General features: G+C 55.6%; 1 protein-coding gene across 3 annotated transcripts in view; it reads right to left on the bottom strand.

Moving 5' to 3' along the window:
- The window catches only part of KCNQ1 (potassium voltage-gated channel subfamily Q member 1), a 324,161-nt gene that overhangs the window by 17,751 nt on the left and 280,111 nt on the right, over positions 1 to 26,299 (bottom strand). For 2 of the 3 annotated variants that reach the window (XM_049096377.1, XM_049096378.1), the window contains one exon: positions 15,035 to 15,151. The exons of the other annotated variant lie outside the window; for it this stretch is intronic. In XM_049096377.1, the coding sequence (XP_048952334.1) occupies positions 15,035 to 15,151 (117 nt within the window). The remainder of the gene's footprint in view (positions 1 to 15,034; positions 15,152 to 26,299) is intronic. 3 annotated transcript variants of the gene reach the window in all.

Raw genomic sequence — 26,299 nt, 5'->3', positions numbered from 1 at the left:
CTCACCACCAGTCAGCAAGCCCACTTGAAGAGCTCCCATGGGTGCTGTATCTTCCATCCCCAGAGGCGACTCCTCAACCCCCTCAGCAATCTCTTAATTTTACCTTGCTATTTCTAAATCCCTTGCTTATATTATGATTCCTTGCTTTTGCAGTTTTAGACATTGTCTAGCCACTGCCTAACATGGAAGATGAGAGATCAAGATTTCATTTTCACAATCTCTGCTTTTGCCATTCTCCTATCCTCTCAATATATTGCAATTGTAGGCTAAATAAATATTTAGTGGGGCCCCTGGGCGGCTCAGTCAGTTAAGTGTCTTCCTTTGGCTCAGGTCATGATCCTAGAGTCCTGGGATCAAGCCCTGCATCAGGCTCCCTGCTCAGCAGGAGTCTGCTTCTCCCTCTTCCTCTATGCTCTCTCTCTCTGTATATATTAAATAAATAAAATCTTAAAAAATATTTACTGTTTGCATTTGTGTAAAAATTATGTAACTTTATATGCTTAATAAATGAGGTTTTCAGCTGAGTCATGTGGTCTATGATTAGAACTTTTTGTTTTCCCTGGGGTTAAGAATTGCCTTCATGTTTTGCTTAATTTTCTTTTTTAAGATTTTTATTTTTAAGTAATCTCTACAACCAATGTGGGACTCAAATCTGCAACCCTGAGCTCAAGAGTTGCTTGCTCTACTGACTGAGCCAGACAGGTGTCCCTGTTTTGCTGAATTTTTAATGCATCTATCAACCAGTGAATTCTTGAACTTTCTGCTTGAATTGTAAAACTTCTATTTATTCAGTTGAGAGCACCAGCAATCTATCAGCTTTATTATTTTTTTTCTCCTGGAAGTTTCTTTCTGCAGTCCTCAGAGGACTGGTTGCTCTTCAGGCCTGCTGAATAGCTGTAGTACTAGAACTCTTTCCCCCCTCATTTTGGAAATTTCCTTGGTTGGCTGGTATCTATCTATCTATCTATCTATCTATCTATCTATCTATCTATCATCTATCTATCAATCATCTATTTTTTGGGTTGGATTCTCCTGGTTCTTAAATCCTATGCTTCTCTTTTTTGGTTTATGCTTCATTTTCCTGGAGCATATCCTCAAGTAATTTGCTGGAAAAAGCCTGTGGTAGGTAAGATTTTTGACTGTGCATGTTTGAAAATGCCTTTAACCTACTTTCATACCTGAAAGTGTGGGTGTAGAATTCTAGATTGGAAATGTTTTTTTCCCTCAGGAGTTTGAAGGCATTTCTTCATCATGTGCTAGCTTTCTGTATTGCTGTTGAAAAGTCTGATGCCATTTCGACTTGCTAGGCTGTGTATGTGACCTACTTTTTCTCTCTGGAAACTTAAGGTATCCACTTTATTGGTGGTATTCTTAGGTCAAATCTTGTGCCCCAATGAGGGCATTCAGGGGTTTAAGGAAGGAAGAGGGTAGGACTCTTACTTCTTAGCATAAAAGTGTTCACCAGGGATCCCTGGGTGGCGCAGTGGTTTGGCGCCTGCCTTTGGCCCAGGGCATGATCCTGGAGACCCGGGATCGAATCCCACATCGGGCTCCCGGTGCATGGAGCCTGCTTCTCCCTCTGCCTGTGTCTCTGCCTCTCTCTCTCTGTGACTATCATAAATAAATAAATAAAAATTAAAAAAATTAAAAAAAAAAAAAAGTGTTCACCGAACCCATTTGTTTTTATCATGATGGCCCATTCTCCACCCACAGCTGCTCCTTGTGTCCTCATATTCAGAACCTCTTGGATTCAGTTTCTCCGGGACTAAGCCTTCTGTCTCTGGTTGGACTGGAGGACAGGCAGTACCTGGCTTCATGGGCTGGGGAAGGGATGGGGTGGCAGGATGTATGACCTGGGAAGTGTCTGCTGTTCAGACAATCTTCGGTAAATATCCTCCCTGTCTGCCATTCCCTCTAGCACTCCGGAGGCTAGCTGGGGGTGCCTGACCCTGAGCCTGCTCAGGGTTCCAGGCTGAGAGCTTTTCCATTATCAACATCTCTTGCTTTTGCAGGGCTTGGTGTCTATATTCTTGGTTTCCACAAGTCCTTCTGGTTCCCCATTTCTAAACTTCTGTTGATAGTTTTTAGCCTCTCTTGTCTCCTCTTCTGATCACTTTAGATTTGTTGATCTATATCTTAAAACACCTAATGCCTTTACTGTTATTTTAGTGGGGTTTGGAGGAGGTAGAGATAAACACATGTGTTAGTTTGCCATATTTAACCAGAAGTTGTTCATTAACTTCTCAGCTCTCTTCATCTGGGTTGTGGTCCCTGGTACCACAACTGCTCTAGTTACCAGTGGCCTCCCAGTGGCCACTTCAATGTGTCTTCTGCCCTGACTTCTCAGGTTTCCGTCTTTGGGGGGTGGGTCCTCCTGTTGAAGCCTTCCAGCTCCTGGGACCCACACTTTCCTGGGTTTTCTCCGCCAAGTCCACTCTGTGACCCCCTTGGTCTGCTGGCTGCCTCTGCCCTCCCTCTATTGCCAACCTCACCACGTCCACAGACTGATGGTTCCTGGTTTCGACTCTCAGGGCCAACCAGGCCACGGGGCCCCAGGCCCTGGCCTTACCACTTTGGTGTCTGAGGGCCATCTTGAATGGACACGTTCTGTCCTCCCTGTCCCCTTCATCCCAGGAAATGGCAGTGCCATCTAGTTCCCACCTGAGTTCTCTCTAGCCTCCAGACCACATGTAGAATTTTGTTCTGTGCAAAGATGGTAAGTTGTCCATAGCTCTTCCCTCTCTCTCTTTCTTTAATTAAGGACCATGAATTAAATGGGTTGAATGCTTGCCTGTAGTAGAGATTTGGCTTCTCAGGGGCCCTTGTAGTGATTTGGGTGTGTATGTTACATTTTGGTCAGTGGAAATAAGAGAAACTGATACAAGTGGCTTCTGCATAGGGTCTTGTCCTTCCTTCCTGCTGCTGGAATGCAGACATGATGGTGTCTGTGGGAGCAGCCATCTGGGGCCATGAGGCAGATGTGTATTGGGGACAATGAAGCTAGCAGAGAGCAGGGCCCTGGGTCTTCATGTAGGGCTGTGCACACCCCAGCCCTGAGACCCCATGGGTGGCGAAATTCTGTCTGGATTAGGCTACCACTCATGTCATTGTTTTGGCAACAGCTAGAACCAATCCCCTTGCCCTGAACCTGGTCTGTCACCTCTGCCAACTGCTCCTCTGCACCCCCCCTGGTGTCCCCACCACATTCTATATGCAGTTTGGATGCATGTAAATCAAAATATGTCCCCTCTGGTCTTAGAGCTTAAAACCCTCCTACAACTTCCCATCAGAGTCCATCTCTGTATGAGGGCTGCCAGCCCCGATCTGGTCCTGCCAGCACTCCATTCTCACCTTGTCCCACTCATCAGAGCCCCACTGGCCCAGGTGCCACTGTCCCCTGGACCTCAGGACTGATGTCCCTAGCCCCTGGGTAAAGTTTTGTTGAACAACATAGGGAACAGTTAAGCAAGTGAGTCAGTGCAGACTTCAGTATCAGAAAGCACAAGAACCTTCCAGGGCTCTGGCGGGGGTCAGAGCCTGGCCGTCAGTATCGTGAGGTGTCGGGAGGGCCAAGGATGACTTGGGCAGGCCTTCCCCTGCTCCTGGACGCCTGTCTAGCTCATGGGCCCCTCACTTGGCTCCTGCCACCCCCACCTACCCCGCTGCTCACTCACTGGGGTTTTCTTCCTCCTGGTCCTCGCTGCTCTGTAACCTTGCGCCTATCCTTGGCGCTTGCAGGCTTCCTGCCCGTCTCTCCCTGGATCAAGCTTCCCGAGAAAGGGGTTTGCGCGGCCTCCCCAGCACCTGGCGCAGCTCCCGGCACACGGTAGGTGCCCGAGTCACTGGTTGATGGATCTGGGCTGGAGGCAGTTGCCTTGCACCCCTCTCTGCGCTCCCGGGGACCCAACGGGGGTGGACCGGGTCGGGGTGGGGGTGCTGGGTGAGCCCCCCCACCACCACCCCAGAGCCATCTGTGGGCACCTGGCCGCCGATCGTGGGAGAAGAAGGAGGAAGGGCTCAGAGGCCAGGCCTGGCGCAGCCTCCAACACTGCCGTCCTCCCGAGTTTCCGTGACTGTCTGTGCGTAACCGCACGGCGGTTTCCATCGGCGCTGCCAAGTGGCGGCTGCCGGGCCTGGCCACGGGTTCTGATCCCCAACAAGCCTGCCCTCTGTCAGACAACCCTGGGAAGCCGGGGAGCGCTGGGGGCCCGAAGGGTTAAACTGCCCTCCACCACCCCAGTCTCAATTTCTCAATTTTTCAAAGGCCAGGCCCTCTTTCCTTCCAAGTCACAGCTGACGTGAAATGTAGCCTTAAAATGCAGCTGACATGAAAAACAATAGCACTCCCTCGGAGAGGTTCTGCTGTGGGCTGGATGGCCCCCCGCCCCCCAATAATTACTCAAGACATTGGCATGAGCCAGGCCTGGTTAGGTAACAGGCTGCTTGCTCCGGAGACTTATAACTCACAGGCAGTTACACATGATCTCCGCAGACAACAAAATCGTTTCCAGGATGGCGGGGAGGGCGAGGCCTCGGAGAGGGTACGGGGGCAGGAGGAGCCGAGGCCGGGCTGGGTGGGGGTGGGTTCCAGGGAGGGCCTCCCGGGGGCTCCCGGGATGCAGCCTGGGAACTTGGGAGCTGGGGAAGCTTCTGTGGGAAGTAGTTGCCCTGTCCCTCTCTGCTCTGACCCCCTACCCGCACCTCAGTCTCCCAAGCAGGAGGCCACCCCGGTCCAGCCTATCACTGAGGAAAGCGCAGGGAAAAACTCATTCATACTGAAGTGTGAATGACTAACTGTGTGGGGAGAATTCCCTCCTTCTCTGCAGAAGATAATTAATTGTCTGTTTACTGTCCGTGGCCCCATTGTACGTTACTCCCTCAAAGGCAGGTCCACATACTTTCCCCCGTGTTCCCAGCGCCTAGTACATAGCAGACATTCAGAAAATATTTGTTGAAGACAACATCTAACCCAAAGAAGGAAGCGCCAATGGTGTAACTTCAGGCACACGGGGTGGGGCCTCCTGGCAACAAGTGCCAAAGGGATGCTGGCAAGTGGATGCTTGCGGACACTCCTGCTCCCCTCCGCGCTTCTCTCTGACACCTGGGCCTCTGGAGCTCTCCCACAGGAAATGCCTGTTTCCCTGGAAGGATGCTGAGGTGGGGTGGGTGGAGGACTTGGGTTGTGTGGGCTCGGAAGGCCCTCCCTCCCGCCCCCGTCGGACCAGGTCTGTGCTCTGGCAGCCCAGCAGCAGGCCCGTGCCGGGGGACCCCATGTCTGGGGCTGCAGTGGGAGGGAGGCTCCAGTGGGGGCCCAGCCTTGGATGAACCTTGGGGAGGCAGCTGCTCCCACTGTTCCTAGGTCCATTTTCACTGTGACCAGCTCTGCGCACAAGGATATCCCTGTCCAGGTCCATCTGACCTCTGTCTCAGGCCCAGGCTGCCACCCTTCCTGCATTGTCCCCCTGCAGAAACCAACACGTGGACTGTGGGGCAGGCCCTCAGCTTCCCTCAGTGGGCCCTTCTGCTGGGCAGTGCCGGCTTCTGCGGACACCTGGCTGTCCCCGCCCCAAACACCCACTACCTCACCGAGGCACTCAGGCCACAGGAACTTACGGGGCACCAGTGGAGGTGGTGGTGGTGACCACGGTGGTGTGATTTAAGTCCCTGATCAGCACAGTGTGTTGTGAGGTCAGTGGAGCCACACCGAATATGAAATCCCACAGCTCCAAGTGGCTACACCCCGTGGGACATCCCGGTTTGCTTCCTGTCCTCTGGGTGGCATGGGGCACCCCTTCGCGAAGCCAGCTCCCCTGAGTTTGGGGGACACCCGAGCCTCATGCCTCCCACATCTGCTCACCCTTCTGTGGTTGTCCTGGCTCACTCTCCTGCCTCTGCAATCTTTTGCTGGTGACCTCGTCCACACCCCTTCATCAGAAGTGCCATTCCCACCGTTCTCCAGAGTCCACGCTCAGCTCGGACCTGTCCTCTGGCCTCACACCCTGACCACAGGCAGAAGCCCCCATGCAGCATCTCAAAGACCTGTCACATCATCCCCTGCCATGTCTGCCTGGGGATCACAGCAGCCTCTTCTCCCCTACTGCATGGTCAACCGGAGCCTGGAGAGAGGGCTTTCCTGATGATGCCCCTCCCTCATCCCCCAATCCAGCCACCTCTCATGCCTGGATTTTGGTCCCCCCGCGCCCCCCACATCTCCTGTGTCCACCCTTCTTTCTAACCCTGGTTCTCTCTCCCTTCTCCCTCCCAGGACCTCAGCCATAGTGCCTCCTGTCTCCCCTGTCCCTTTGGGATCACATCATGTTGCACCCAGACAGTGGCCCTTCCGGGAAGAGTTAACTACACGTGGGTAAACGTTGGTGGGCACGGTAACCCAAAGGATATGCTCACTGTACAGCTTATGATGAAGAAGCAGCACGTGGGCCCCAGGTCGTGCCCTGCCCCACTCACGGGACAGTCGCTTTCAAGGCTCCCCCTTGGCGGTTCCCTCATCAGCCTTAAGAAACATGCTTGCCATGGATTTCCCCATTTATCAACTTTTGATATCTTTCCTTGCAGGGGACTAAGGATGGAATTCTCACCATTTTATGATTCTTGGGCCTCCTATCTCCCTGTATAGTGTCACTGTTGTTTGGATTCAGTCCACAGTGATCCGTGCCCAGTGCTTTTTCCCTTGGAGCCACAGGGTCCACGGTTCGCCACTGCGTTTTCTAGCAATGCCTTCATTCAGCGTGATACCCTGCTGTTTTGGAAGCCCTGCTGCACCATGTCTGCTTCTAAGCCCACACTGCTCATTCTCCTGGGAGGCCGACCCTGGACCTGATGTCCTCTGCTCATGCCCTGGTTGGGGCCACTCCACCTTCTCCCTGCCTGCCTCCAGGGCCTCCTCTGTCCTGTTTTCCCCCACATTTTGCTGGGGCATGTTCTCTATAACTTTCTGGGAAAAGGCGCAGAAAGAAAGTTTTATGAACTCTTGAGTGACTGAAAATGCCTCACCCTTGGTGGGTACTTTGGCTAGGTATAGAATTCTATTTTCCTTCAGAAGTTTGAAGGTGTTTCTGTAAATCTCTACTGAAGACCAGCCCATGGTTCGGTGGGTCACCCATCAGTTCTTTAAGAAGATTCCTGGGAGTTCCAGGGTGGAAGGGCACAAAGACATGGCAGCTGCTCTCTCTAGTGCCAGGTTCTTGGTGAGTCTTTCCTCTCATTCCTCCCTGGAATGTCTGGGAGTAGGGTAGTGGGCCTCCTTGGGTGGAGCCACCATGCTTCCTGGATGTTCCCTCTTACTTTTCACCTTTCTTCTTTATTTCACTTTAGGGGAGATGTCAATCATTCACCAAGTTTTTTTTATTTTTTCCTGATTTTAATTCAGCAGCATATTTTACATTTCCAGGAGCTCTTTCTGGTTTTCCATTTGTTTCTTTTTCACAGCATCCTGTTCTGGTTTAATGATTACATTACCTTCTTGAATTTCAGAGTGATCTTATAAATGCAGAGCTCCATTGCCTTATATCCTTTGGGGTGCCCTGCTGGCCCCTTTAAAGGGCCCCAGGGTATAGCACCATCTGGCACTTCACCTCCATCACCCCACCCTCTCCCTTGGCCTGTGCTCAGCTCTCTACTTCTACTCACATCCACAAGTCAGGCATGTTCCATCCTGCCTTGGGGCCTTTGTGTGTGCCACCCCTGTCTGGATGCTCTCTGCATCCTTCTGTGTAGTCTATCTAATTTCCACAGATGCTTTATGTTCATATCACAGAGTGCTTCCATGGATGCCGTTGCTAATGGATGCCGTTGCTAACTTCTGACACAGGATCACAACTCTGGTTATGTGCCCCCCCCCCCCCAGCTCTCTTTATAGCATTTGGCATGGTTCTAACTACATAGCTGTCTCCATTCTCCCATACCTCCTGGAGGACGATCCCCATGAGGGCAGGGTTTGGTTCACCTTGTCTGCTGCTGTGCCCCAGGGCCTGGCACTAAGCTGCTGCTTGTATACATGTCCTATTGCTACTGTGATGAGTCACCACACACTTCAGGTGCACACACTGACAATCTTATAGCTCTGGAGTCCAGGAGCTCACTAGGCTAACAGTGAAGGTGTCATCACAGCTATGCTCCTTCTGGAGGCTCCAGGACCAAAACCACTTCCTGCTTTTTCCAGCTTCTAGAAGTGCCTTCCTTGGCTCATAATCTCATCCTCCACCATCACAGCCAGCAGCCTAGCACCTTCTCTCCTCTCTAGCTTTTGCCTCCACTGTCACAGCCACTCCTCTGTCTCTGACCTCCTGTGTCCTTCTTGTAAGGACTCTTGTGATGACACTGGGCCCATCCAGATAAGCCAGGGTAATTCCCATCTGGAGATCCTTACTCAGTTTCATCTGCAAAGTCTCCTTTGCTGGGTCAGGTGTCAGGGAGTAGGACAGGGACATCCCTGGGGGTGGTATGTGACTCCAGTGCTCATATGCACTTGCAGGGAAAGTATAGAGTTTCAGTGGAAGGTAACTGGATCTCCTGGAGGAAGTGTCCTTCAAGGGAACACCTCAAGGATCAGCCAGGTAAGGAAGGGGAGATGTCACAGGCAAGGAGATTAAGGTGAGCACCTCTGAACAGCTTCAACAACTCCTGGGTGGAGGGATGATTTGAGATAGGGTGGTCAGGGGCCACCTTAAAGCTCCAAAAGCAACCACGAACAGGCTAGAATTATAATAAGGGCAGGGGACGCTGTTGGTGACCATGGGGGTAGAGGGCAGCATGATTCCTGCCTCCACAGGGCTATTCCACAGGCCACTCCTCCTTGGCATCTCCTGGGCTCTCTTCCTGTCCTCTTTTTCTCTGGCCCAGGTCTGATGACCTCTCATCCCATCTGAGTCAATCTGGCTAGCCCCTGTGGGTCCCCTGACCCCTGCCTCCAGAGCAGTGATTCAGAACACACAACAGCCTCTCCTAAAACCTTTCAAGAGCTTCTTTTGGGGCTAGCATGAAGACCCAAGGTGCAGGATTCTCACTGTGTGCCCCCAGACTTATCCCACCAGGTTCTTGGTCCCCTTTCTATCCTCACACCTGCCCTGGGTGAGGCCTTGCTGAGAGGCAGAGGCAGCAGCAGAGTTCAACACTCACGTTGTAACTGCCTTCCAAGCTACAGGGTCTCTCCCTGAGATAAGGAGTCACCAAACACCCAGGGAGCCTGACCCTCCCTGTGGGACAAGAGCCATGCTGCAGGCGGTGACCTCACACCAGAGGAGGCTAAGCCAAATTGGCCTTTAGATTAGATTTGATGTTTTCAGAGAGGCTAAACGGCTGGGTGTCCACAAACAGAAGGGAATTGAAGACCCTGTCAGCAGACGTGGCCATAGAGCAGGGTGTGAGCAGTGAGTGGAGGGAGAGGTTGAGGGCTCCAGAGGCAGAGGTTCCAGAGACAGACAGGGAGACCCAGCGAGGAACAGAGCTCCTTGCACGGATCTGTGGGAAGGCACATATGTGCCTGGAGTGCAGGGCAGGAAAGATCAAACAAAACCAACACGTTGTCAAGAGATCCGCAATGTTGTTGGCAACTACGGCACTGTCGTCAGAAGCTGACATACCACAGCGGGAAAAACAAACAAACAAAATAAGGATGTGGAGGAACCCAACTCCTCCACTGGCAAGTTCAAGTCAATCAGCAGAACGGCCCAGGTTGCCTCTACATGTGCACAGAAAGATCATGGAAACAACCCCCTTAGGCCCCAAGGGAAAAGTCCACGCATTTCAAAAAGTTCATACCTTGGAGTAAAATAGGACATTAATACCAGCTAAGGAGTGACAAAACTGACACACAAGGAGCTTTACAAGATCATGTAGTTCCAAACGATGCTTTGGATATAAAATAGCAATTAAATCCATCTAGAAAGACCCACGACAAGAATGATAGAAGCACGTGGGATGCTGCCAAGAGGGTATTCAGAGGAAGATTGATAGCCATTCTAGAAAATCAGAAAATGAAGCTTCAACTCAAGAAGGTGGAGGAAGAACAGCAAGATAACTGCCGAGAAAGAACTAGAGAGAGAGGATAAAGGAAGATACGAGCAGAACAGGAAAGTGTTTATGAAGGCAGAATTGGTCAGTAAAACCAAAGGAGGGTTGTTTGGGAGCCAATGACATGCAAAAGCTTGAAGCAGGAGACAAAGAATTTGGATTGGAAGAGGAGGAACAGCCATAGGTGCAGAGTGAGTGGAATACGTCATGTCCTACAAAACCAAAAACTTGACGGGATGAATCGCTTTTTAAGGAAAAATTACCCTAAGCAGCCAACGAAGGAGGAAATCCCAATAAACTGAAGCCCCCAGATGAGGTGAAATAATAGTCACTTATTCTCCTCCAGATGGGCTCAAGTCTAGTTTTTTGGGGGCGATTCTACCATATTTCCATGAAGTAGAAACATGGATCTCACACAAAGTGTTCCGGCGCACAGGAAAGATGGGGCATCGCCTAATGTATGAGAGAAAACCAGGTGCCAACCAGGTGCCAGGGGCAAAGCCAGCTGCAAACAAGAGTCCCCCACCCCCACCGTGTCCCCTGCATTGTAAGAGAGCAGACTGGATCGGGCAGTTCAGAGGCATCTCTAGAATGCAAGGCCAGCTCGATCCTGGAGGCTGAGCCACGCACTAGCTCACATGGTCTATTTTGGCCGCTAGCTTAGGTGTGTTTTCAACCTGACTTCTCCTGCCACCATGGGCTGATGGGCTCTGGGGTGTGTCCCCCATCCCCAAGCTCCTGGCCTGCCCTCACCATGCCAGCCCTGCCTGTCCTGGCTGTTATTCTGGAGTGTTGTTTGTCTCCAGCCCCTCGCCCCTCCACAACTCAGGGCCAGGCACATGTGGGCACTCGGGGAGGGGGTCTCTGTGGAACCCATCTGGTGTTTACCTCCACACAGCTTTGTGCAATCTTCCCCACCAACCATGGTTCTTGCGCAAACAGGGTGTGACTGCTGGGATGGGAGGGAGGGAGAGATGGGTGCACAGAACACACAACAGGGGATGGGAGGCAGCCAGTGGTGATGCTGGAAGCCCAGCCTCCCCCTGCAGCGAGCTGAGGTTGATGGGAACAGAGGGGCCCTGGGATCCGGAGGCAGGGCGGTGGTTCAGGTGTTTCAGAGTTGAATGAACCCATGGATATACATTGGCGTTCAGATGACCTCTCAGGGGCAGAGAAACCAGGGCTCTGGCACCAGAAGGTGGGAGTGCTTTGCTGGGAGCCCCCCCCCCCCAATGCCTTCACCATGTACCTGGGCATCTGCTAGTTCAGTGAGATCCACTCCCTCAAGTGCCCCTGGGCCGTGTACCCCACAGCAGCTGCCCTGCGCGGGTACCTGGCCGGCACTCAGGAAACAGGGGTGGAACCAGGCCGGAAAGAAGCACACTCTCAAAGGAACCAGGGCAGGATGTGGGGCCTCTCTGGGAAAGCCCCATGCCCCTCACTCTGACCCCAGGGCTCTCAAACCTGTTCTTTCCTCTGCCTGGTCTCTGTCACGCTGCCTCCCTCTTGCCGTTCTGGCCTCACCTCCTGAGAGACGCCCCTTGGCCCCCTCCAGTCCTCTGTATCAGAGCCCCCACATTCCTACTGTTATCCGAAGGTTGTCTTGCCCACTTTTGTTTCCCCGATTCCTGTCTGTCCTCCCCAACAGGCCACAGCCCCTTGGGAGCCAGGACCCCCATGCTCTTGCCCAGCACCAATGCCCGGGGCACAGGGGTGTGCAGGGCCTGCTGATTGAACAAATCTGTGAGGGAGGGAATGAGGCCCAGGAGAGGACAGTCCTGGGTCCTGCTGGGCAGAAGCTCCTTGGGGAGCTCGGGCTGGTCTGTGCAAGGGGACGGAGAGGCCTGACCCTGTCCAGGCTGGAAGGGGGAGCGTAGCGAGGTGGGGGTCCCACAGGGCTAGTGCAGGGGCTGCGTGACTCTGCTGGTGGCTGGACCCCTCATGTCACCTGCCTTCTGAAGTGACAAGTGGTCTGCCCCCCTCCCCCAACACAACTCTGCTGGCTTGGGGACAGCGGGACGGACGCCTGTGGGGGAGGGTGTGGTGGGGGCCCTGGTGGCAGCTGAGAGCAGGGCCTGCAGGCTTGGGGGGACCTGGGGAGGAGGACTTTGGGCAGCTGACACTGGGGACCTGGGGCCTGACAGATGGGCCGTAGGGGCTTGGCAGCTGGACTGGTAACAACTGGAGTCAGAGTGGGCCACCTGGGGCCACGTCACAGTGCCTGAGCTGTGTGTGTGTGTGTGTGTGTGTGTGTGTGTGTGTGTGTGTGTATGTGGGGGTGGACACGGGGGCCTTGGGCAGGAGAGGGCACAATGGGGGTCCCTCTGGGCCCTTCTGCACAGTGGTGACATCCTGTGGTGGCCCCCAGCATCAAGCTCAGGTGTGACAGGCTTTTCCACCCAAGAAAGTCCTCTGTCTGAGCACTTTTGGGTGGCCCCAGTGTGCACACGCTGCAGGGACTCCTGAATGTGCACATCCCGCTTTGGAGGCCGGGAAAGGCTGGGTGCCATCAGCGTGGGACACAGGGTGGAGAGGGGGTGATTGTGTGTTCAACACCCCTGCAAGGTCCCTGAAAAGATAACAGCTCAGACAGTAACGTGTATCCGCCAGAAAAAGGAAACACAGGTTTCATGGAGAAGTCGCTCGGGAACAGCTGGGTTAAACAAAGTAGGTTCTTCTCCTTGCAGGCCTTCTCAGAGCATTTAACACGCAGATAAGCATGCTTTGTACAAAGCTGGGGGAGCGGAGCACAGTCGGGAAGGGAAAGTGTATCTGGAATGTTCTGGGGATTCTTCTGACCATGAACCCACCACCACAGTCGGAATGCTGAGTGGCACGTCCCAAGGATTCGAGCTTCCTTAAGTGCGATGCTCTGCCTCTGCCCGGGACCCTGTGTGGGGAGGGCTGGCCCCTAGCGTGGCTGTGCCACCTGTCCCCGCCCCCGGAGGCTCCCGCAGGCTTTGTGGAGCTGGGACAGCCCTGAGTTAATGCCCTGGGCGCTGCCCTGTGGCCACGGCCCCCGGCTGAGCCTTGGGAAGGCACCAGAACGGCCACTGGGGAACCTGCTCTTCCCCGGGAGCGGAGGGAGTGTGGGGAGGGCTGGTGGGCTGGGCTTGGGTTTGGGGGAAGGGGCCCCCCCACCGCCGGCTGGGGTCGGCTCCGCTCTGGGGCCGCTGGAGTCTGTACAGGGCTGGGGGCGCCGACACGGCCTTGGTCTTGGGGTATGACGGGGGTTCAAGGTAGCGCTCAGAAACTGGCTGAAGCCACGGAAAGAGCCGTCGTGGGTTCTGTCCAATGTAGTTAAAAACATCTGACTGTGACCACAGAAATGCTGGCATCCGGGGCTGCTGCAAAAACATCTTCATGTGAAATGCAAACGCGCCGCTGCCTGAGGAGCTCGCGTTAACCCTTGGAAGGGAGTGTGCTCGGGTGGAGCCCTGGCCTGGCCTCTGCAGGGATGAGGCCTGGGCCCCCGCAGGGGTGAGGCCTGGGCGCCGTGCCCCCCACCCCTGGGGTAGGCACAGCGCATGCAGAATGTCACTGGACTCCACTGCCCCCAGAGGGCCCCGCGCGGCCTCGGTCCTCCATACGCTCACAGCATAGGGATATCTAGGTTTTGGGGGCGACTTCCAGAGGCAGAGGGGCAGCCCCTCCCGGGGCTCAGGCTGTGACTCAGACTCATGTGCACTCACCCAAGGGACCCTGAGTCGGCCACACTGAGTCAGGTGCTGTGCGTGGTACAAGGAGGCAGAGTAAGGCCTGCGGCACTCGGGTGGTGTTCCGGGGTCGGGGAGAGAGACGTGAGAACCAAGGCAGTAAAATACCTAGAATGTTAGACGGTACCTGGGGGTTTTGGGGGGCCTTGGAGAGCTGGGCACGCCTGATGGATGAGCAGGGCGTACATGGGAGGTGTCAGCCGAGGGCGGAGGGCACCAGCAGGAGTGGGCAGCCACAGCCCAGGAGCCACGGCCCCGCGGCCACCGCTGGGGGAGGCATCCCTTCACAGCACGCTCTCAGCATGATCCTACCACGGCCAGCTCGCCTGTCCACCTCCGGGACCGCCGGGCGAGCTCAGCCTTCCAGCACCGCTCCCAGTGCTACCGCGCATGGTGCAGAGGTCTGTCCGACACCTGGGCCTGGCGCCCTGGGAGTGAGTCTCTGAGGGGTGGTGGCGGGGCCAAAGGGCAAGCACAGCCTCCATCTGACGGCCCTAGAAAGTCTCCCCAGACGGGCAGGACAGCCCTGTGTCCTCCCATCGTCACCAGCACTGAGCACTACTCTTCTTTTTAATTTTTGCCAGTCTGCCCTCTATGGCCAGCTCCCAGACCTCAGTCTGTGGGCTCTTGGCCCACGCTGTGTCTTCGTGGCAGTGGGACTTTCTTATGCCCTGTGTGATTGCACCGTGTCCTGTAGGCCGTGTCTGTTCACCCTCTTACCACCACACACGGCACAGAGGGTGCCCCCCAAAAGGGAAGGTCTGGTCTTATTCCCTGAAACAGGACACGCTGGGAGGGGATGTGCTGATGGGCCTCAGGCCTCTAGCTGTGGTCCGTTTCCTCAGGGGCTTATTGCTCTCTCCAGGCCAGGCCACCAGCTGCCCACATTCATCTTGTGCAGGCGACCCTCACTCAGGCCTGTGTGCACACTCTGGCCCCCCAGTGCCAGGGGCCGCCTGCCAGGGAATGTGTCCAGCTGGTCCAGCCCCCAGGCCCGCCCCCCCGCCCCCAACAGGTGCGGGTGACTCAGCACAGGCAGCTGTTGGATGCAGCCTGGAGACCCCTGAGCAGCCTGCCTGGGCTGAGGGTGGGGCCTCAGAGTTCCGAGGGAGTCTGGCGGGAAGGGGTGGGCATAGCTCAGGCCAAGGCCTCTGCTGCTCTTTCTCTTTGCCCACCCTTGCCTAGTAAGGCCTCCAACACCTCCTGCTCTTCTGCTTGTACAGGAGGAGGGGGTTCTCCAGGGAGGGGCCTGGGTCTGTCTCGGCCTGGGACAGGGATGGTGACAGTACCATGTGTCTGTCCTGGCAGGCCAGGGTGTCTTGGGTGCCCTGTCTTTCTTGCGGTTGGCTGCTGCCACAGGATACTCTGTCCCCACTCCAGAAGGCTCTGGTAGCGGCATCGGGTATCTGGGTGTACAGAGAGGGAGGGATCTCAAGACCTTTGACTCTGGGCCAGGAGAGCCCCAACGTGTCCCTTTAAAACCTAGTGATGCCCACAGAGCATCAGGGTCCTGAGTTTCCCTGCATGGGTGTGTACGAGACAGGGCTGCAGGCGGGACACACACTTTCTCAGCAGCCCCCCGGCCAGCCCTGGAGGCAGGGGGTCAGGCAGGCCAGGAAGCAGAGGAGGAGCACCTTCACATAAGCAAAGAAGAGTCCCAGAGGGAAATGGCTCAATACTTAGGTCTTGGCAGTATGACAGAGCTGTTTGCTCTGAGGCAAATGGAACAGGGAGGGGAGCTGGCCTTGAGGGCTTGGGGCCCACGCATTCCTTCTCCCAGGAATCCTTGCTTGAGCTCCTTCATCTACTCCACCGAGTTTGCTTGTTTGCTCACTCTCTACCTCCCTTCCATCTGTCCGTCATTCCATCCATCCCTCCACCATTCCATCACCCATCTGTCCATCTATCCATCCATTCATCCATCATTCCATCTATTCATCACCCATCTGTCCACCCATCCATCCATTCCTCCACCATTCCATTCCATCCATCTGTCCACTCATCTGTCCATCCATTATTCCATCCATCCACCCACCCATCTCTCCATCTATCCATCCATCCACCATTCCAACCATCTGTTCACTCATCTGTCCATCCATCTCTCCACCCTTCCATCCACCATCCCATCCTTCTGTCCATCTATCCATCCACCCATCCATCCACTCACCTACCATTCATCCATCCATCCATCTATCCACTCATCTGTCCGTCCATCCATCCATCCATCCATCCATCCATCCATCCATCCACCATCCCTCCATCTGTCCATCTATCCATTCACCCATCCATCAGCTCACCTACCATCCATCCATCCATCTATCCATCCGTCCATCTTTCCACAATTCCATTCCATCCATCTGTCCATCCACCATCTTCCCTCCCTCCTTCCTTTTCTTCCTTGTTTCCCTTCCTTTTCTTTCTCTCCATCCATGCTGCCCTCCCTCCACCTACCCACCCTCCCACTGCCCACCCACAGCACTCACCCTGCCCCGCCCTTGCCCCAGGCCTGTGTGCCTGCTTTCATTCCTTCTACAAGCAGTTAGCAGCTGCCTCCTGTGTATCTTGCAGCAATGACAAGAAGATCAAAAGGCCTTGATGACGCAGCCGCTGGCCTCTGGAGTGACAGCCTGCCACTAACTAAAAATAGACCAGGATCAAGATGCTGGCCTTCTCTCTAGTCCTCCTCTGTCTCTTGAGTCCCTGCCCCTCTCGACAGGGGACACATTCCCTGGGGCCGAATGGGCCTAGATCAAAGGAGGTCATGGGGACAGGCATGGGGGTGTCAGGGCTTGGTGGCCAGGTGTGGGGTTGAGGAAGGGGGTTACTCTCAGGGCCTTGGCTGACATCATGGATGGGGCCATCTGCTGAGAAGGCAAGCACCCTAGGAAGGCAGGCTTGGGGGAGGAAGAGGAGGCACCTGATCCTGGCCCCAGTGAGTGTGAGGAGCCAGGTTCCCCAGGAGCCCCAGTGAGGGACACACAGGTGTGGGCTGGGCCAGCATTGGGCTCCTAGGATCATGTGGCCTTGAAATGGCCCCTGGGTGTTTATGGGGTTGTCAGAACCCCCACCGAACTGCCCTGGGCACGTGGGAGCGGGTGGGGACAGATGCTGTCCACTCCCGCCCACCCCGTTGACACATGCCAAGAGGGAGCTGGTTGGTGGTGGGAGGCTCAGCTTGACCTTTGTTCATGGTTAATTCATTCAGACAGCAAGGCCACCACAGAGTTTGCTAGGCGCTTACTACACACCAGGCTCTGGTCCAGGCACAGGGCTTTCGTAGGGACAATCCTACACTAGTCCTGACACGGGGCAGCTTCCCTCTCCATGAGGGAGCCAGTCACCCCTGCCAGCTTTAGGGTCGGATGGGGATGAGGGACTGGGGTCACTGGAGGCATGTCAGCCAGGGCTCTGGAGGCATAGACCCGAAGGCAGTGAGGGGACCAGCATGTCAGGTCAGGGAGGAGCAGGAGCAAGCGGTGGCTCCAGGTATGGCCACATGGCTGGTCGGCCACGGCACAGCTCCGGGTTATGCTTCGCGTGGGCCCAGAGGCCTTGAGGAGGGACCCCCAGGAGGCCAGGGGTGGCAAATGGGAGCTTCAGGCAGGTAAGGCTAGAGGGACTCATGAAGCTGGGGACCCACGGGCTGTGGAAAGGCGCCGGGAGTGCATTCCAGGGAGAAGGGGCTTTAAGCTGGGAGTGCGTGGTCTGGTTTATGTTTGAGACGTCCCTGTGGCCACTGCGTGGAGACAGGAATGCAGGGGCTGAGGGAAGCCGGGCGCCCCTGGGGATGGGCTGGCCCTCATCTTTGGGAAGGAGCACTACGTACATACATGCTGTGCCCGTCTGACGGAAATGCCCTTCCGCCCTGGCAGAGGCTGCAGAGGAAGGAGGCTGTGTTTCCAATCCACCTCCCCAGTACTTGTGACCCATGCCCCTGGGGCGCGTGGCTTCCTTCCTTCCACACCACCATGTTCTCAGCTATAAGTGACCTTGGTAACGCCACCCACAGGGCTCTGGTGAACCTCACTGACTGCCTGGCCCACTTCTTCCAGGCAGCCCTCCCTGGATGCCCACGCCTCAAGCGGTTTCCTCTTCCTTGGAGTCTCTGCCCTTTGGACCTTCCTGGGACACAGGATGCACTACAGTCCCTCCCCTGTGTGGACAGCTGGCCCAACAGACAAGGAGCTCCCTGTGGGGGGCACTAGTGTGGCTTCCAGCAGAGTCAGGAGCCTGATGCCCCTGGGCTGCTGCACATGATGTCAACAGTGGCAAGTCTATCACTGTGGCTCAGGACACAGCCCCTAGCACCCTGGCCTCTGCAGTCAAGGACTCAGGACCCCTGTGGGTGTGGGGGTCCTAGCTCCAACAGGCCAGACCTCGTGAGCAAGCAGGGCCTGTTTTTGCTGATACGACGGTCCCATAAGTCCCACCGTGGCAGCCAGCCAGGCAGGCAGCAAGGAGCTGGGGCCTGGTCCTGCTGTCAGGGTGGGGCTGGGAACAGAACCCTCCTCCCTGTCCCAGATCAACAGGAGGAGGAGGGGGAGGAGGAGGGAAGGGAGGAGAGGGAAGGAAGGGAGGAGGGGGAAGGAAGGGAGGAGGGGGAAGGGAGGGAGGTGGAAGGAAGGAAGGGAGGGGGAGGAAGGAAAGGAGGATGAAGGAGGGAGGAGGGGGAAGGAGGGAGGGAAGAAGGAGGGAGGTGGAAGGAAGGGAGGGAGGGAGGAAGGAAGGAGGGAGGGAGAAGGAAGGAAGAGGAGAGGGAGGGAGGGAGGGAGAGGGGGGAGGAGGAGGAGGAAGGCAGCCTGTCCACACTGACTTGGTGTGTGTGCGTGCATGTGTAGGCCTGGGCCACAGCTCACACTCCAGCAGCCTGTAGTCCCTTCTGCTTTAGTCCGGGGTGGTGGGGTCCTACACCAGAGGCAGGGGTGAGGCTCGGAGGGGTTAGGAGACCCTCCAGGGTAGGGGTGTTTAAGCAACAATAGGACGCACGACTAAAAGTTGGGATTTTCAATAAACCATGAATTTCCTCTAGTATAAAACATTGTAGAAAATATTTGGGATATACTTATACAAAAAGTCCTTGTTCACCTTAGCCATCCTGTGTTCTTTTTCTCTTTCGCTAAAACCAGGGACCTGGAGGCCCTGCCACTTGGGGGTGACTTCCAGACCCGGGGCCCCCAGCTCTCCCTGGGCTATGAGGCCTGTTTGTGGGGTACGGCCCAATCCCCCCGCTGCTGGCACTTGCCTGGCTGGCTCCCCTGCCAGAGCAGCCCTCGGGTCGGCAGCTCCTGGGCCAGCCCACACCCCACTTCCCTCAGCCACGCTCAGGTCCTGTGGAGCCCACGGGGTCAGAAAGTCTTAGCCCCTCGGTCCCCATGGTTGGCCGGCCCAGGTGGGCAGGCAGGTCCCAGGGAGGAATTCTCACTGCAACCCCCCACTCCCTTGCCCACCAGGAACATTTCCTCGACTTCCCATCCTGGAAATCATGCACAACCTGGCACCAGGGACTCTGAGTCCCCGGGGAGGGGCAGAGTGGGCACCTCTGCTATCGTGAGAACATGTCCCGAACTTCCCACTGCCCACAGGGATGACGCCCTGATCCATGGCATGTTTGCACTGCCCAGCAGGCCCCTGGCACCCCAGCAGGCGCCTGAGGAAAAGCCCATAGTTGTTACCCAGCGTAACTGACTACTGCCTCCGGCTCGGCCCCCAGTGTGTGCTCACTCAACCCCCAGTGCGGGGCACCCTCTCCTCTCCCAATTATGTTAAAAATAAGACTATATTCTCAGTAATGCGACTTGTCCCCACTGCAGAACTGTGGGATGCTGGTGCTGACAGGGCTCTGAGCACCTGCTGCCCGTCTTGTGGGGCAGGGCCTCCATTTGTGTGGAGAGAGGCCCCCCTGCACCCACCATCCTGCTCTGTCTGCTGAGCTGGAGGGAGGAGGCAGGCCACGTGATGGCAGGAAGCCCTGTCCTGGGATGCAGGGCTCCGGGGCTGGCTCGTCCACCATGATGCGGGAGGCTGGCAGTCACACTAAGGCCCATGGGGGGGAGGGCACACAAGTTGCCCCTTCTGGTCCTAAAAGTGGCCCCGTGGGCCCAGTTAGCAGAAGGGGAAACTGAGACTCAGGAGGTCTAACAACCGTGTGGTCCCACAGACAATGATGGTGGAGGTGGCCACTTAAACTCTCATGTGACGGGTCACGTTCCACCATGTGATGGCCACCATGCCCACCACCATCTGCTCTCCTCCGGATGGTGGTCTGCCAACACCCTCCAGCACTGCCCTTGCCGAGAACACCCCAAGCACAGGAGCAGGATGAGCACCCAGCGGGCACTCAGCCATCCCTTTGCTCAGCACTTCTGCCCTCCTTGTCCCTGGTTCCTACCTAGCAGCACCAGAGGCCGTGAACCTTAGCAGGATGCTGGGACCCACAGGCATGACCTCATGCTCCCCCTTCCAGGCCTTATGAAATGTGTAGCTATAGCTTAATTAACCGGCACACAGGTTCAGGAGGACATTCTGGCTATGTGCACAGAGCAGTGACAGTGCCAAGGAGCTGAGCTTGGGGGACACAGAGAGGACCCAGAGGATTCTGGACCATGAGAGGGTCTCAGGCTCAGGGACTCCAATGGGATGGAATGTCAGAAGTCTGGGCTATGCTATGGACAGTGATCCAGGGCAGCAGGAGGACAGCACAGTGGCTTCGTGAGGGAGGACTCCATGCTGGGCCTGTAGGAGGGTGGCAGGGTGTGACAACATGGTACAACCAAAGTGTGCAGGAAGGGAGTGGAGATGTGCTGGGGACCATGCCATCCTGGTGACCTGGGGACAGTGACAGTGCTGAGGCCAGCCAGCTGAATGCCACACCAAGAAATTGCCCGTGACAGCACCAAGGGGGTAGTCGGCATGAGGGGGCGCGAGGTTCTCATCCTGTCCTCCTGCCACACCAAGTGTCTTCCCATTGGACTTCCAGCCGCCAGCCCTGTCTCTAGGCAAAGCTCTTGGAAGCAGTGCCCTGCGTCAGCACTGCGACATATGGGGTCCCTCAGTGCGCAGCTGACACCCCACCCAATCACAGTCAGCACAACCTAAATGCCAACAAGCCTACCCGTGCTCTGATCCCGAGTAAACATTTGAAAATACTTGGAACATGAAAGAGAGGCCAGGCTGATCAAACAGAAACAGAGGATCAGGAAGTGACGCGATTCCAAGATATGAAAATGTATCTGGAATTCCCAGAAAGATTCCAGGAACTGTTACACCCACCAGGCAAGGGCAGGACCCCACCACAAATGTGACAGAACAAGAAGACAGGACACCGAAGACAGGTTTGGTAATAGGATTTCATTACGAGGGTAAAGTCGGGGATATAATCCTACAAATAGAAGAGAGAGAAAAGAGACATGGAAGTTTCCTGTAAAATGTCTTCCATCTGATCAAAAGGAATTTGAAGGAGACAAGGGACATGATGTCATGAAGGACATGATCAGAAACAAGAAAGAGAACTTTTCTGGAGCTCAAGGAGTTAAGTTCCTGAAGACTCCCCCCACCAAATACTCAGCACCCTCAATGAACAAAGTTGGCCACAAAGGAACCTCAGGGGGAAATGCAGACCCTCCAAGGCTAGAATGTAGATATGGGAAAATTCCAGGGAACAGAAAAAGGGAAGAACATTGAAGAAAGTTTGAAGCTGAGGCAGGCATGAGAGGTCTCCACAGGAGGTCTGGAGGCCAGGAGGCTTCAGGACAGGTCTGCAGGATTCTGAAGGAACACCTGTGATTCTATACCCAGTTAAACTATCAACAGGCACAATGATTGAACAAAGGTGAATCTAGATCTTCTGAGGACTCAGAACGCTTACCATCCATGCCACGTACCTCTTACTAGGAAGGCGTTTGAAGTTTTTCCAGAAAGCAGAGGAAACAAACAGTAAAGAAGATGTGAGGTCCAGGAATAGTAAGTTGAGCCTAGGACAATCATAAAGGCAAGTTCTAGAATGATGCTAGGCAGGAGGCCTCAAGGGGGGAAAAAATCCAGATTGGAGCAGGGAAGAAGGAGCGCTCCAGAGGTAATGTGGCCAGGACACAGGTGGTTTGAGAGACAGGGCACCCGCCCGGATAGAGGGCCAAAGGAGGGAGACAGTGCAAGCAGGAGGAGGACCCTCCAGACTTGGTCACCTGAGGAAGAAATTCACCTAACCAGGAGAGCAATCAAAACTGAAATGAAGGGATCCCTGGGTGGCGCAGCGGTTTAGCGCCTGCCTTTGGCCCAGGGCACGATCCTGGAGACCCAGGATCGAATCCCATGTTGGGCTTCCGGTGCATGGAGCCTGCTTCTCCCTCTGCCTATGTCTCTGCCTCTCTCTCTCTCTCTCTGTCTCTGTGACTATCATATATTAAAAAAAAAAACTGAAATGAAGAACTGAGGAGTGGGCAGAGAGGTGAGCCCCAACTTCACCTTCATGCAGAACCAAGATAAACCCACAGAGGCAGGGAGGGCCTCTGAACCGCATGCACGTGCTAGAGGTCTGACCAATGTCAGGACCACAACACGGACGTGACTGACTCATCCTGGGAGGCAGAAAGGGGGTGGGTGGGTGGGATTGCAGCCACTCAATACCACACGGAGTTGAAAGAAGACCACGAAAACCCACAATGACTCCAACTTCCCACATTTTGTGATGTTTTTTTTCCCCCCTTGAACCTGAAAGTGATGTTTAGAAATGAACTTCTTTGGTGAAGAAATGCTTATCTAAATTCAGCATTTTTTTGGTTTCCCTTTTTTTTCTTTGTTAAGAAGAACAGATAAATCAAAAGTAGCACTACCATATTCATAATTATTTCTGATGGTATGTCTATTTGCCCATCCATCCATCCATCCACCCACCGATCCACTCATCTCCTCCATCCATCTACCCATTCATTCTGTCATCCATCCATCCACTCATCCCTCCATTCATCTACCCATTCATCCCTCCATTCATCCACTCATCCATCTATGTATACGTGCACACAGCCATCCATTCCCCCATCCTACAACCACATGCCCACTTATCTATTCATTTAACCCCCCATCATTTTTTCCATGCAACACGCAGTTCAATGTCTAGAACGTTGCTCCTCTCACATTCAAGATGGATATTTCTGGGATAATAAGAGATATCCTTAGGGACAGAAGGGAAGCCCTGGAAGTTTTCACTTTCATTTTCTAACCTTTCTGTACTATTTGAATTTTCTAGAAATTCAAGTACAACTAAAACATCTATCCAAACACTTTCATTGAATAAAATTAATGATAGTCATCTATGGAGAAATTAGGGTCTTCTTTTTGTTTTCCCTTTTGGACAGCTCTGCATGGAAGCCTATTAATAGCAACCCTGAGAGCTATTTTCAGATGCCCCTCCCTCAGAGGTCTCCCTGGCCCTCCGGCCCCCCTCCGTCACAGTGCTGCACGGTCATTACCCGGGTCTGTAATCTCATGGTTTATTTCTGATCAGGGGCAGCCCCATAATTCCGGGAACGCCGTCTTGTCCCTGTGGCACCTTGAGCACATGCTCACGGAGATGTGGTACGGGGGGCTGGGGGGGGGCACTGGGTCAGCCTGGATGCATTCACTTTGAGCTGCAGCCCACCAGGCTCTCGATGCCCCAAGCAGATGGCATCAAACCCCTGTCTGGCGCTTGGCAGTGGGCGGGGAAGACAAACCCACAACAGTGCCCACAGTGGTGCCCACAAGATGGGGCGGGAATCAAGAGCTTCCACCTTGCCACGTGCCGGGCGCCAGGCCAGGTGCTCCCCAGACAGGGCTCCAGGTAATCCTGGCCAGGGGCCCAGAGTTAGTGTCCCTGTCTCCTTCTTACAGATGCAGAACCCGAGGCTCAGAGGGGCCATGGAGGGTGGCCAGGGTCGTGCAGCTAGGAAGCGGGAGGGCAAGGGTCTGCACTTGGCTTTCTCTGCTGGGAACACCACTTGTGTCACTGACAGGGGAGATCCCAGGGCTTCGGGGAGCTGGTGAGGCCAGGGAAGGAGGGCTTCTGGATGGCAGTGGGGGAGGCACGAGGGCTGGGGCAGAGGTGAGAGTAGGTGGTGGCCAGGCAGGCTCGAGTTAAGGCAGGCTCCTGAGGTTGGGCCAGAGGAGCAAAGACGGGGGTGGTGGTGATGGCCGGGATGGGAGCTGGGGCCAGGGGTGCCACGCCAGCCACCTGCCACTGTGCACGAGCCCAGACCCACCTGTATATCTCAGGGCTGTTGGCTCTCTGGGTCTGTCTGGGATGGGCAGGGTCTCACCCCCCATCCTGGCCAAGAGAGCCCGGGAGCCGTGCTGCCCCTCCTGCACAGAGCAGGACGCTGTGACCCTGGACAGGCCGTGGGCAGGCGAGGCCAGGCTGCCTTCTGTGCTCTAGACGGCAGGGCGACTGTCTGTGGGCCTACCGAAGGCAGGGAGGCGGAGGCGGGTGAGGCTGTGGGGGTGGGCTGTCCCTGGGAGGCCTAAGATGTGAAGTGCAGAGAGGTTACCCCCCATCCTGGTCTGCCCCCTGCCCCAGCCCGGAAAAGTCGGGGGAGAGAGCGGGAGAGAGTGGAATGGGGTGGATGGCCAGGGAGGCCGGGGAGGCCGGGGAGGCCGGGTGCTCCTGGCAGGCCTGGGATCAGCTCAGCTAGGGGACCGCGCTGGGCCTGCCCTGAGGCCACGCGTCCCGGGCAGGACCCCGTGCCCGGTGCCGAGCGGGAAGGCCCCGCCAGGCAGTGGCCGGCCCAAGGAGAGCCGAGAGCCTGCGGGGAGTGTTCCAAGGAGAGATTTATTAGTGAAACAAAAGCATATTTTTTCAGGCAGGACTGTTTGTGCAGTTACCTCATGACATCGCCTTGGCCCGGGGCCCAGATCGGGCGGCGGGGAGGCCTCGCGGGCGGGCGGCACGAACCCGCTCCCAGCGCTGGTCCCCGCGGCCGCCCTTATCTGGTCCCGGACATCAAAGCGGGGGCTTTTCATAAGCGAATTAAAATAGCACACCAACAGCACAGGGCCGGGCAGACCCCGGGCCAATTAGCTCCGAGGCGGGCGGGAGGCCTTGCAGGGGGAGGCTGCTCGCTTCAGGAGCCACTGGGGCTCGTCACACTCGATGAAATATTTTGCCCAAAGCTCATTATAATAATGAACCTGCATTTCTTTCCCCCAGAGAATAATTAGCAGACTTCCAAATGGCTTAAAGCGGCAATTTAAAAACTGCACCCCCCCCCCCCCCCCCACTGTCCCATTTACTTCATTTTGTGACAAGGAGATGTTGGCGCCTCTGGAAAGGGCCAAGACTCTCCAGCGCCCGGGCCACGGCCACTCGCCTGGGTCCCTCTGCCCACCCCGCACCCGGGCCCTTGCAGCTGCCTCTGGGTGGGGGCCCGGTGTGGAGGCTGAAGGAACCAGAGGCCTCGGAGGGGCTTTGGGGCTGGGCTGGGTGCTGCTTCAGGGAGGGCGTCAGCCTCTGGGGGCACAGGGTAGGTCCCGCCTGAAGGCACAGCCCCCACCGGGGGAGTCACCTGGAAGCGGGGACCTGGGCCTCGATGTTCCCCTGGCAGCCATGCGATGATGCCTACCCTAGGAAATGAGCTGGGGTACACGTGGCTGGCAGGGAGGGGTCAGGCAGGGGAGCCCAGGGAGGTGTCCTCCCCACCCTATGCATGGCCCTCAGCAGGACCCAATGGCTCCCAGCAAGCAGAGCAGAAAGGTCCCCGTGCCCGGCCCCTGCCCCAGCCCAGCTTGGGGTCACCGCCTTTCCCAGACACGGCAGCACAGTGGCCCGATGGGCGGCAGGGCCAGATGGGCCAGGGTCTTTCTGCAGGGAGCCTCCTCCCCTGCACGATTATCTCCTACTCTTTCCCACCCGCTGAAACCAAAACCATTCGGCACAGAAGATTCTGGAAGATACAGGAAAGTCTCTTTCAAACATGCATCCTGAAGCCCACCCTCCTGTGAGGCGGTGTTCACACACACGCGTGCACTGCCCCCTGGGACTGTGCGACACCCTGTCTGTCTCCCTGCCACCTCGTCCACTATGCCTTCTCCCTGGACGGTGGAAGTCTCACAATTGTCCCTAATGCATGAATGTCGGCTGTGTGGTCTGTTTCTGATTTTTCACTGATAAAATAAGACTGTGACCAACTAGTCTGCATGTAACTCTTTGGGGCAACTCAGATTTGTTCCTTCCTGGACAGAGGGTGACAGGGTCGCAGGGAGAGCAGTGTGGCAGTGAAGCACTTTCTGGAAGGGGCACCGGTGTCCAGGCCCATCTCATCGGGGCGTCATGAGCACAGAATTCACATTCATGTCTGCCGACCTCTCATGTCTACATTTAAGTTCTTAGAGCGAGGGTCTGCAAACTTTTCTGTGAAGGGCCACGTGTTGGGGGCCTGGTGGTTTCTGTTACAGCTCCTCCACTCTGCTGTCGCCTGTAGGTGGCCAGACATGGATCCTACATGAATGGGCGTGGCTGTGTTCTAATAAAACTTTATTTATAGAAACAGGTTGGGGGCAGATCAGACCTCCGGACTATGGTTGACCAG

Source organism: Canis lupus, chromosome 18, assembly GCF_003254725.2.
Source record: "Canis lupus dingo isolate Sandy chromosome 18, ASM325472v2, whole genome shotgun sequence".
Taxonomy (NCBI): Eukaryota; Metazoa; Chordata; class Mammalia; order Carnivora; family Canidae; genus Canis; species Canis lupus.
This window is presented reverse-complemented; position numbering and strand designations above follow the sequence as displayed.